The following is a 12,973-nucleotide window of genomic DNA, read 5'->3' as shown; positions in this document are numbered from 1 at the left end:
TTTTGTTATTCATACATCAATGCATGCTAAAAAACGAATACAATCCTAAAACTTTGTATTGTAACATATTAAATTACTCTAAAGACTACTATATTTTAATAGACACAATTGCGTCCAATTTTAAAGCTAAGTTTAAAAATTGCTGGAACTCTCTTAAAATTACTGGTGCTGCTAGTCAAGCTCCAGCTGGTCAAGCTAGCTGGTGCCCACATCAAAAAGAAAGGCTCCATCGAAAAAAAGTTATACAGCCACCATTTTGTTTTGCATCGCTTTTGTTTTGTACTGCTTCTATATTTCCCTAAATGCATACTTACGGCTGTTTTTCTCCAGAAAATCGATTTATTCTATAGTCATTCTGATAATAATTCCTTCTGATAAGAATTAGCGTAATTCATTCTGATAAGAATTAGCGTAATTCATTCTGATAAGAATTAGAGTAATTCATTCTGATAAGAATTAGCGTAATGGTTTCTTTCAATAGCCAATTACGAATATTGCCAACTATTCAAAATAGGGCCAGAGTGACTGAGAAGATAGAGTGTTCGATTCCCACTGAGGTAAATCGATTTAAGCGATAACTGGTTCGATTCGAATGCTGCTCCCGATTCACACAGACCACAATGCAGATGGAAAATATCCCTAGTGGCTAAAGGATCATTGGTTAAAATTCTCTTGCGGTTGTGTTAACCATGGGAGTTTTTACTCTCCATGCAACATGAATGCCTCCACGAAAATGAGTGTGTTCTAAAGTTTGATCTTTGTCTTTTGAGTTGAAATCAAAATTACAAGACTGCGTGGTTAAGCTTTAATACCCTAATCCTAATTCAATCTAATCTAGGTCTTCTGTTCAACGCCGGTAATAAAGTAAAACAGCTCAAAAAATTCCACCTTAACATAAAACATTATTTAGAGCATATTAAGAAGAAATAAATTTAATGTGTACTGAGCTTTGATTACGAAACAAAGAATTACTTTCAACCAAGTTTCACAATTAGTTATACAGTTCGTTAACAGATGGTGGTGTTACTGGGAAAAATTTAGAAACAGTGTTTACAAAATAACCACAACTTTGAACGACAACGTGGTGCTTTGTGCGTACAAAATTTACAACTGTCCGTTCAAATAATTCAGTCTGACTTGACATTTGGCAGAAAGCTCTATTTTATAGTTTTTTCCCGCTAACAGCGCCATCTGTGGGCTAACTTTATTGCTTACTTTGAAACTTCATAAAAATAAAAATGCGTTAGATACCTAATCAGAGCATAGTAAATCATACATTTATATATCCTTCCGCTTTTCCAATGTTGATTTTTCAAGTTGATCTCTACACTCGATATTATCTCTTGCTTAATTACTTATTCTTTTTCGTGCTCCATGTTTTACAAAAATAAATACTTAGATTTTATAGAGAGATAAACTAAACATAATATTTAGCATAAACTTTATTTCTTGTTTATTACAGAATACCCAATAAATAAACATAATTGGGAAATTGCACGGTAATTACATAAAAGACTAACGCAACAACAATGCATACAAAATAGAGAATGATTTGAATTACATGATGAACATGGATATGCGCATAATATCACAAATGATAATTACTAACAATGTGAGTTAAGTAACAATGAAATCTACCGATGTTAATTTTTACTGAAAAAAAAATTTCGTAGATATCATAGAAACACAGAAACAGAATATTAAGACACTAAAATGAAAAAAATGAACCTTTATAAATTAGCTTGTATATTTAGGTTATATAGAATAGACTAGAGAATTTATTTAAGCTGATTATAATAAACTATCAGTGGCAGTTTACTATTGATAAATAACAAGTTTTCTGAGTGAATTTTTCAAAGTTGCACCGCGGAACAAAGTGTAATAATTTAATACAGCACTATTTATAAATATTCATTTTTATTGCATACCATGAAATTAGTTCAAAATAATACCATATAACGGGATAAAAGTAAACAGTTGAAAAAATAATTCTTAGATAAATAGTTACAGAAAAATGAAGCAAGATATTTTCAAAAAAATTATTTTAAACGCATGATTAGCGTTTTTTTTCTACTTAATATACTTTTTTTTCTATATAAAAATATTATTAATAAATTACTAATTAATTAATATTTTTTTAATTATAACGTATATGGCCTAATATTTCCATGTCAATGTTTTAAACAAGTATTATTTTTAATGGGAATATAGTACATGTAGTTTCTATGTATAAGATAAATTTAAACATTAACATTTTGCAATTNTAATTAATATTTTTTTTAATTATACCGTATATGGCCTAATATTTCCATGTCAATGTTTTAAACAAGTATTATTTTTAATGGAAATATAGTACATGTAGTTTCTATGTATAAGATAAATTTAAACATTAACATTTTGCAATGTAGGTAATAATTCTTAGGGCAAAATGTAGACAGCAATTAAAAAAATGGCTCATTTTATTAATCTCTTCACAATTTAATAACTTCGCAATTAAATCTTTTCACAATTCAATAACTTCGCAATTAAATCTTTTCACAATTCAATAACATATTCTACGCATATAATCTGGATGTAATATTTGGAGTGAAAAACTATTTTATTTAATTTTTTTTGCCCCAAAATTGCAATGATTCACATGATTTCACATATAACGATATTCTAAATAATGTTTTTCTTTAGATATTTGTGATAGCACTAGACTTTTATCACGGTTATTGCTATTAAATGGTAAATTACTTTTTCAGTTTAGTAAGCAATAATTATTTTGGTGAAACTTTAAAATTTTGAAGGCAAATAATCATATTCTTTATTACAATTAAATTTACGTAAGCAAGATAAAATAAAAATTGAAATATCCTACTACTCTCAATAGCATTGCAAAAAGTATCAATATCATTCATGTTATCGTATTCTAAATTATTTTATGTTTTATTTATGATAGTAATAGACTTAGTCATGGTTATTGTTAGCATTATTGCTACTAGTGCAATTTAACGACCAATAAATATTATACTGAAAATTATAATTAATTTAGAATAAAATTTACTTACCAAACATCACTAACAGGTAACAACAGCAGTTACAAAAATTAAGCTTCTAATGCTTAATTGTATTGCGAGGAAACCTCAAGGAAATTCATGTTATAAAATGATATTCTAAATGATAGTTTGCTTTAAATATTTGTGATAGCACTAGACTTGGTCATGGTTATTGCTAATGAATTGTAAATAAAGTTGCGATTTACTACATTGGAAAATTTAAATTATCGAGTTTAATTTAAAAAAAATTACTTAAACAAATCGCTTACGAGTAATCCAACTACTCTTGATAGTCTTGCAAAGAAGCCTTAAACATTTCGATTCTTTTTGTGAGTACTCATGGTTATTGTTAATGAATTGTAAGCAACCATTGCAAATTACTACATTGAAAAATCAAAATTTACACGGCAAATTATCTAGTGGTTAATTTAAAATAAAATTTACTTAAACAAATCACTTGCAAGTAATCCTACTACTCTTGATGGTGTTGCAAAGAATCATTAATAAAACAAGTGTAAATTTCGAATCTTTTTATGAGTACTCATGGTTATTGCTACTGAATTGTAAACGACAATTGCAAATTACTACATTGAAAAATCAAAATTTGCACGGCAAATTATCTAGTGGTTAATTTAAAATAAAATTTATTTAAACAAATCACTTACAAGTAATCCTACTGCTTTTGATAGTGTTGCAAAGAAGCATCAATAAATCGGGTGTAAATTTTGAATATTTTTTTAATGAAATATGTACTTCAATTTCCGACAAAATGATATGACTAAATAATACAAAATCACAGTACTTGTTCGTTAGAATGCTCGACATTCTTACTTTACAAAATTGGCCTCATTATTTCGTCATATTTGTTAATATCGAAACAATGAGATAGACATGCATCAGTGATTCAAAAAATGCCGAAAAGCAGATTCAAAAAAAGAAAAAAAAAAGTCGTCTTCTTCACAAATGGTCTCTGGTAGTCTCACATAGCAGTAGTCTCTGTCTTGTCCCCGGAGGATTGCTTCTGTAGGGATGGAGCATGGGTTCTTTGGCTCACTTGGGCAGGAAAGCAACTTTTCCTTCTTGGACCTCTGGGACCTCTTATATTGGGAAGGGGGGTAACGCCGTCCCCGGTAACCGGGGATACATTAAACCTGGTCATTTCTTGAATGCGAGTCCTGGACGGCCACATGGAATAGGGGTTTTCGGGATTTTGGAGAGGTTTGTTATAGACAAGGCTCTTTCTCGGAATGGGGGTTCTTTTATCTTCGCCTTCGTCTTCAGCCTGTGGTAAAAAGGTTTTTTTTTTTCAAGATTATTCGTTTTCCTCCTAGATGCAAAACGAAAGCCAGTTCAGTACACAGATCCCAGCAAAGCAAAAGCAAACAAAAGCAAATAGGGTTGCAAAAGCAAAGTGTTGTAAGCTGATTGAAGCTGAATAAGAGAATTATGTGCATGATGTGGAAAAAAACCGCAGGACAATTTCAGTTTTTGATATTTTCTTTTAGAGTTTTGATTAGCTTTTAATATGATTTTGAACTTAAGTTTGTTTTCAATTCTGTGTAGAAAACGCTTAAGTGTTATTTCCCCAATGTTTATGCATTTTGTTTTCGATAATGGATCGTTTTTGTTTGATTGGTTTGGATTGTTCCAATTTAGCTGAATTTTAAAGTATTATCAGTTATTTACGGTTATGTCTAATTTTAATAAGGTACCATGGAAAAGTATCGTAATCGATACACATCTTTTTAAATTTAATGTGACTTGTTTTATGTTACAAATGGCAATGTGTCACCCCTATTTTTGTATACGCTTTAAGATTGGTTGAAAATCATCGCAACGTATCGTAAAAATGGCTCTGAATTTTGACAATATTCAAATTGTTTGTACCATCCGTAACTGCTTACTTACATAACTATGAAAAAATATCATAAGTATTTAATACTAATAACATTATTAATTGTTTATCATTTAGTCATGATATTAATTAATTTAAATGAGCTTTAAATTAATTATTTCATTCAGTAGTCATGTCTGGGAACCTGTATCGAACAATAGTTTGTTCATAAATTAATGAATGCTCCCTAATTTTTCTTAAGTTTTTGAAAATTGCAATATTGAAGCAAAAGGAAAAAAAAACTCTCTCCAAAATATTTATTATGAAATACGTAAATGTTACAGATTAACGTTCAAGGTGATATATTTTTTTCCCTGATTCCCAAGCTTTTGAATAAAGGAAATTGGGAAAAGGAAGTTGAATATTTGCTCTCCTAAGCCTCCCTGAAATTAAAAAACATTCCAGAGAGCATTTTTTTAGAAACTAAAAAAAATTATCAAAAGCCGAAAAGGTCCATCAGTTACTTCTTGTCCATTTCCTGTATGACTGAAGCAGCAGAAAAATAGGATATTGCTTTAGAAAGCATAAGAAAACAACAAAATAAATAGCAAATGCAGATATTTTAAAGATGATTCTTCAAAAAAAAATTTTCTTTCCTAGAAACTTTTTTACTTTTGTAAACAGACATTAGATTGAAAAAAAGAGACGCTGAATTTGGCAACATTGATTGCATGAGTGCAATTTCTGCAGAAGCAAAGAAAAAAAAACACTAAGTGCTAAGAGAAAAAGTAACATGCCATTTTACTCAACCTGCAATGACATATAAGATAGCGCTAAGAAAATTGAAAAATCCCAAGCAATATTTTGGCAAAGTAATAAGATATTTTAGCGTTGATGCATTTTATCAATAATTGAGCATGATATATTTTAAGAATTGTTGCAATATGAATGTTTCCTTTTAATTTCAAAATCAAGTATCCTCACCATTAAGTTTCGTCCATCACTTTTACCTTCCACTGGCGACCTGTTTAGTTGATCGAGCATCTTGAGATTGTCTTGATTCAATAACATGTAACCGATTTAGCTCAAATTTCGTAGTTCGTAATATAACTACATACTCAAGATGATTTAAAAATTTATGTACCTTAAAATTAAATTAACCAATTATTAATTAAAATAATAAATAATCATGAAAATTTATTGTTTGCATGGAATTATCTTCGGATTTACGAACTTTATAATTGAGTGCAAAAATTTTTAAATTTAAATTAAAAAGTTCGCTAGATATGGCGAAATAATTAAAACTTTCGAACACTCTCCTGATCAAACTTGCCTGATTGAGGGTCAGGAATTCAAATCTGGCATAATATAGGTATATTTATTCAGATAAAGTGCGATTTTTTGCTTGATTTCGTAACATCAAGGAATTGTCTGCACTTATTAATTAGCATTTTTTAGAACACCCCTTTATACCGTTAAGATAGAGTTCTAGTTCGATGGTAAATCCGATAATAAGTCTTCCGTGCAAAATTTGATCGTAAGGAATTCGTCTATTTTTTGCGCACTGTATAGTGAGAGAATAACAAAAAATGTTATAATATTCAAAAATGCTACAGATAAAATCAGAATCGTTCAAACAAGTATTTAAAAATACTTGGTGAACAAATATGTTCCGAAATTTTCAATGACGCCTAAAACGACAACTCGTCTGTAAATAATGACCTCATAAATGTATGTTTAATTTCAAACCAACCTATCTAATTTTGATTGGATCTTCACTTTCAAGGATTCAATCTCTATGGTTTGTGGGGTTGACCTCAAATATGCTAATTAATTAGTGCAGACGATATTTTAAATTAAGAAATCAGACACAAAAAAAGTACTTTCTCTGAATAAACATTTTTTCTTTCAACGGACTCAGATTTCTGTCCCGCAATATATAGGGGGGAATCGCTATCTGGGAAATATGGTGCCCAAAGGTTACTCAGGAGAGCGAACCAAAGTTTGGATCCTTAAATGCTAATTTTTTATTTTGCGTATTTCGTCACATATCGAGAACTTTTTACGCGAATTGAAAAATTTTTGCTCACAATTGTAAAAGTTGTTTTTCCAAAGAAAAAATTTTAGTAAATGCTTATTATTTTTCCTTATTTTATTCAAAAATAGTCAAAAAAAATTTAAACTGGAAGGTATACAATTTTTTGCATCATTTTAGAAAGATAATTTTTCATGGCAGAATACAAAATTAGAGTGAAATTGATAGAATAGTTTCTGAAAAATCGAATTTTCAAAATACGACTTTTTTGAAATTCGTTTTCTCAGGAAATATTCCACCGATTTCCCTCAAAATTCCTTAAAAATAATGTTGAAAAAAATTATACCTTACAATTCAAAATTATTCGACTAATATTAAATAAAATAATACGAAATCATAAATATTTACTAAAAGTTATTTTTTGCACAATCGTTGGATAAATGGAATATAAGCAAATTTTTTTTCAATTCGGTTAAAAAATTCTCCACATATCGATCTCGAGATATGAAGTACGATATGCTCTATACCACATCTCGAGATATGAAGTACGCAAAACGAAAGTCAACATTGGACCGCTCTCCTGACTAAACTATTGAGACCATCTTTCCCAGATTGCGGCTACCCCCTTTATTTTGGTGACCAGAAATCAGAATCCTTCGAAGAAAAAGGTAAGTCTATTCAGAAAAAGTACGTTTTTGTGTCTGATTTCTTAACTTAAATTATCATCTGCACTAATTAATTAATTAGCATATTTGTGGTGGTCACTTTGAACCAATAAGATTGAGTCATAGAACGTCAAGATCCGAACAGTAGGTGAAAAGTTATTCAAGGTAATCCGTCTTTTATTTTGCACACTGTACATCATAAAAATACTTTTTTGTATACTTAAATTCTGGGTAGTTACTTGAAATAAATAAAAAGAAACATTCAAATTTGTACGAACCCAATAGCAACTTGAAATTTGAGGCATGGATGATACAACAATATTCTGTGTTTTTCTTATAAAAATTTAAAAATGCAGATTGATCTATATATTTAACTATTATTCTATTTGATAGATCTTTATTAATAATAGGGATTAATCTACAAAAATGGCAACTCAAATGTGAAAAAATATATTATTGGAAATATGGTATAGGAAATGCATTAACTTTTCATTTATTAAAAAAAAGCATATTGTTGTTCAATTTTTCTAAAAAATCCCGGGGAAAAATTCGAGGCAATATTTCATTTCAGTGCTTAAAGATGTGGTTAAGATGACTTGAAGCTAAAATCAATGAGTGATAACAAATTCTATTAAGATAAAAACTGAAGGAATTTTTTAAAATCTTAATACTACTGAATCTTTTTTTTAATCTAAACTAAATGAACTAGTAATTCATTTAAAAAATCACAATAACTTTTAATATTCGATTATTAGATTATTTTAATTTTTGAACCTCACGCAAAACTCTTATTTTCTCACATAATTTTCATGGACTGAAATAAATTCTAAACCAGCAAAACTACTATTTTGCACTTATACAATATATATTTTATTTGATGAAACTACATCTCAAAACTTTGATCAACTATACTTTTAAATGCAGCTGAACAACATCGTTTCACCTTTTTTTTAAGAAAAAGTATCTAGATTTTATTTCGAAACATATTCGTTCTGTGTGTAAGTCGACCCCCTATTTTTGATTACAAAGACAAATTTTTAGCATGTGGAGTGAATGAACTGACCGCTGGGAAAACCATTCATAGAAATTTCTAAAATTTAGAAACATAAAAAAATTTGCAAGTCTACAAAATTTTCTGAAATATTTCTAATTGTTCTCTCTGGATATAGTACATTTGCTTTCAAACAAATATGCATTAACAAATTCTGTGAGGTGTGTGATAATACTGATAAGGTTATTGGATCTGACACAAATGATCTTCTGTTATCTAAATTTGTAGCTTTAAGGTATGTTATTAATATTTTCATAGCGTTATCCCTTTTCAAATGCGATTGACTATATTATCTTAAATTCCACAATATTTTCTTCTGAACATAATATAAAGTATCGTTTCCTTTTTTTAAAAAATGCAAGGGTAATAAAGGTATAAAGGAAAAAAAACAAACAAAGGTATCTTGCGTAACTAGTCGTTTGTTTTTGGAGCGTTCTTTTAGGAAGTGCCTTAAAAAAAATTCATCAGAACGTCAAGGAACACCCGGGTCTGTTGAGCTTCTAAAGAAGCGGAGAAACGATGTGCAATTTGAAATTAAGAGGGATGTTTACTAACTAATAAAATATTAAGTTAGTGACACTGAAAATCATGTAAATTTTTTACAAAATAACAAATGATGTTCGTATTAAGAAACTAAGCTTGCAACTTTAAATTCATTAAACTGGGAACACATTTCAAGTGATAAATCTCAGGTATTACTATACTAAAGTAAGTATACAACCATGAAGAAAAACTACAACAATTACCATTAAAAAAATGGAAGAACGCTAAGAGCGTTCTTCCAAAGGCGTTTTTTGAATACTGAGTTGCCGTTTTTGTGAGATGGTCTACATTACAGAAGCTTTTACCACTGCATCCATTAGACTTGGTAATCTGCTCTGTCTTCGTTTCTTCATCTGGCTAGCCCTCATGCCACCGGGTGCTAAACTAGCTCTTCTAAGTGGACCTGCTGCGTCACCTAACGTCATTCCTGGAGCAATACTCAGTCTTCTAGTTACACTCTATACCAAAGAAACGTTTTAGATTAAAAACAACATCAATAAGTAGAGTATGAAAATGAAAGTAAAGCCTTTCCCCAACAGCCCATTGTGGGCCAGGTGGGTCATGGAGGCGAAGACTCCACACTTTGGCATGATTATGACAGTTTTTTTTTTTTAATATTTATTTCCAGCATGCTCCATAACAAGAGTTACAATACATCCATTGAAGAATAAGAATAACAAATTTAGATCAAAAATACACCGATCAAAAATACAATACATAATGAAACACAAATATAAAATATAAAAGCAGACAAGTAAAATCAAAAAGAAAGAAAAGGAATATTATGAACAAACTTTGTGGCAGTGTAGTCATCAATGGACACAGTCCTCCTTTACTTCCCAGACCAGCTGGAACTCATCGATATGAAGCTGGGTGGGTTTCAAGCCTCCACTGGGGATCGAACCCCAGTTCTTCATATAAATTTAAATTAAATAATTAAAAAAGAAGATTATCTACTTACATCAGCAGCAGGTGCTGGAACATTCATAGATATAGATCGGAATACTTCATCATCTGCCGCATCCTGAAACAGTGCAGTTCAAATTATGTAATTGCACCAATTTGGAATAATTTTCTTCGTTTATTTTTCATATAATTATGAAAATATTATTTTGCAATTCATGTAAAAAAAGTGTACATTCTGAACAACTTTTGATCAAATTTAGGAATTTAGACGTACTAAGAGTCAATATTAATGGTAAGGGGATCTAATCTTATCTATGCTAATTATTTAGAATAGACGGCATTTCAAGTTAAGAAATCAAATACAAAAACGAATTTTCTTTGAATAAAAATACCATTTTTTTCGACAGATTTGAACGAAGTTATCAAATTTTTAAGTTGTTTACTTGAAATTTTATGTTTTAGAAACTAGTTTACCCATTTCATTCAAATTTCGAATATTTTCATGTAAAGTTATATACTTTAAAATGATGGAGAAATTTGAGGCTAGTTATTGTTCAATTTTTTTTACAATTACTACCTAAAATAATAAAACATAATAAATAATTATTAAATTTTTTTTACGGGGAACTATCTTAGGATAAACGAATTTTATAACTATGCAATCTATTCGTTTAAAAAGTTCTCCGGTTATAAAGAAGTATGCAAAATGTGAAATTATCATTAAAGGGTCCCGACTTCTGACTTCTTTGACTATCGGGACCATATTTTTCGGATTTTGATAACTCCTATATTTTGAGGGTCAAAAACCCAAATCCGTCTCAAAATTTTTTTTTTATTCCGTAATTTAAAATGTCGTCTTCATTAATTAATAAACAAATTTAAAGTCGGGCACACGAATCTGATCATTAAGATTGAGTAAATGAAAACCCGATCTTTCAGATCCTCAGAACGTTCAATTTTTTACTCTTATGGTGTATTTCAATAATGGGAAAAATAAATATTAATACATAATGTGAGTTTGTTTAGTTACTTGGCTCTCAAAGTAAAAAAAAAAATTGTTTTTGAAATGAGGAAATATCGAGAAATTAATTGGTGATCGCATTTATTAAAGGTTTTTAAAACATAAAAAAATCGTTGTTAAAATGTTTAAAAGTAACTTACCTCAACAATATCCATCAACGTTTGTAGTTTTGTAAGGCGACTTTCTTCTGAATCATCATTCAATGTGTTTGGATCAATTCCATTCAAATTCTAAACCGATGAAAAAGCATACATAAAATTAGTTCATTAGTAAAAAAAAACTGAATTATACTATTAAATTATGAAATTAAAGTAAAAAAAGTAAATTAAAAAACTAAATTATAATTTTAAATTATAAAATTGAAATTTTATTTTAAATCATAAAATTAAGTCATAATTATAAAAGTAGGAATTATAAAATATGAATAAATTATAATTCTAAATTAAAAAATTACATTAGAATTTTAAAATATAAAATAAGGTTATAATTACAAAAATTTCAATTATAAAATTAAATTATAATTTTAAAATATAAAATTAAGTTATAGTTACAAAAGGTTCAATTATAAAATTAAATTATAATTTTAAAATATAAAATTAAATTATAAAAGTTTCATTTATAAAATTAAATTATAATGTTAAATTACAAAAGTAAATTGCAATTAGAATTACAAATAAGTATTAAAAAAAATTCTGAATTAACTTATAACATTTAATTTTAAAAATTTAATTACAAATAATAATAATTTTTTATAAAACAAACATAACATTAATAAAATAACAATTTTAATAAAATTCTAAATAAAATTATAAAATAAATTATAATTAATATATATAAATTTTGAAAAAAAATTAGTTTATTAACCATAAAATGAACAATCAAATCACTATTCACAAATTAAGCAATAATTTTAACCTAGAATGATATAAAATGCTTTTAAATTATTTTTTTTAAATTTTGAGTGCATTCAAGAATTAATTTAATTTTTTTATCAGTTTTGAAGAGCTTTTATTTTTTATATCAGAAATAAAATAAAAAATATATAAAATAAAAAATATATAAAATAAATAGTATATAAAGTAAAGAATATATGAAATAAATAGTATATAAAATAAATAATACATAAAACAAATAATATTTAAATAAATAATTTGTAAAATAAATAATATGTAAAATAAATAATATATAAAATAAGTAATACATAAAATAATTCATACATAAAATAAATAAGATGTAGAATAAATAATATATTTTTCTACTTATTCATTTTAGAGCTGAATTAAATGACAGAAGTAACATTAATATTCGCCTTTTTTCTTAAATTATGGTCTATAAGTATTCGTATTATTGCTTGATCCTGTAATATGAACATATAAATTTTTGACAAAATAATTTAAATTTTTTTACTCACCGCCCATTCTTGCAAAAATTGTTTCCCAAGATCTTCACCTTCATTTTCACCTAAAGTTTTATTGTAATCTCTGGCAACCTAAAACAGGTTTAAAATACAAATATCAAATATACGACAAGGAAATTAATAAATTTAACTATAATTTTAAAAACCAATATTGCCGATAAATAAATAACATACGAGCGGGATAATTACGAAAAAATGGTTTTATTACCAGAATTATGTTTTTTCTTCTTCCAGAAATGTCTTTACGATAGTTTTACCAGGATTTTTTTCTCTTCGTGCATAAAAAATAAATTTGGTTCAAATTTTGTTGCAACCTAAATTAATGTTACTAAATGTGAACCACGTATCAACTGATGTTAAGTTAATATAAAAGTGAAATGTCTTTTCAGAAGTACTATAATGTGGTTTCTTAAAATCATATTAAAAGCTGCAGCAAATTAAAACTATATATATATATATA

General features: G+C 27.8%; 1 protein-coding gene across 4 annotated transcripts in view; it reads right to left on the bottom strand.

Annotated features, from left to right (window-relative positions):
• Positions 1 to 3,877: 3,877 nt before the first annotated feature.
• LOC107437981 (uncharacterized) overlaps positions 3,878 to 12,973 on the bottom strand; it is an 82,375-nt gene continuing 73,279 nt past the window's right edge. For 2 of the 4 annotated variants that reach the window (XM_043041607.2, XM_043041608.2), the window contains exons 14-18: positions 12,508 to 12,585; positions 11,237 to 11,326; positions 10,131 to 10,193; positions 9,475 to 9,627; positions 3,878 to 4,323 (exon numbers count right to left, since the gene is read on the bottom strand). In XM_043041607.2, the coding sequence (XP_042897541.1) occupies positions 4,021 to 4,323; positions 9,475 to 9,627; positions 10,131 to 10,193; positions 11,237 to 11,326; positions 12,508 to 12,585 (687 nt within the window). In that variant the 3' untranslated portion in view covers positions 3,878 to 4,020. Of the gene's footprint in view, positions 4,369 to 9,372; positions 9,628 to 10,130; positions 10,194 to 11,236; positions 11,327 to 12,507; positions 12,586 to 12,973 lie in introns of all 4 variants that reach the window. The other 2 variants (XM_043041609.2, XR_011636638.1) reach the window with 2 other exon arrangements.

The sequence above is a fragment of the Parasteatoda tepidariorum genome, chromosome 4, assembly GCF_043381705.1.
Source record: "Parasteatoda tepidariorum isolate YZ-2023 chromosome 4, CAS_Ptep_4.0, whole genome shotgun sequence".
NCBI lineage: Eukaryota > Metazoa > Arthropoda > Arachnida > Araneae > Theridiidae > Parasteatoda > Parasteatoda tepidariorum.
This window is presented reverse-complemented; position numbering and strand designations above follow the sequence as displayed.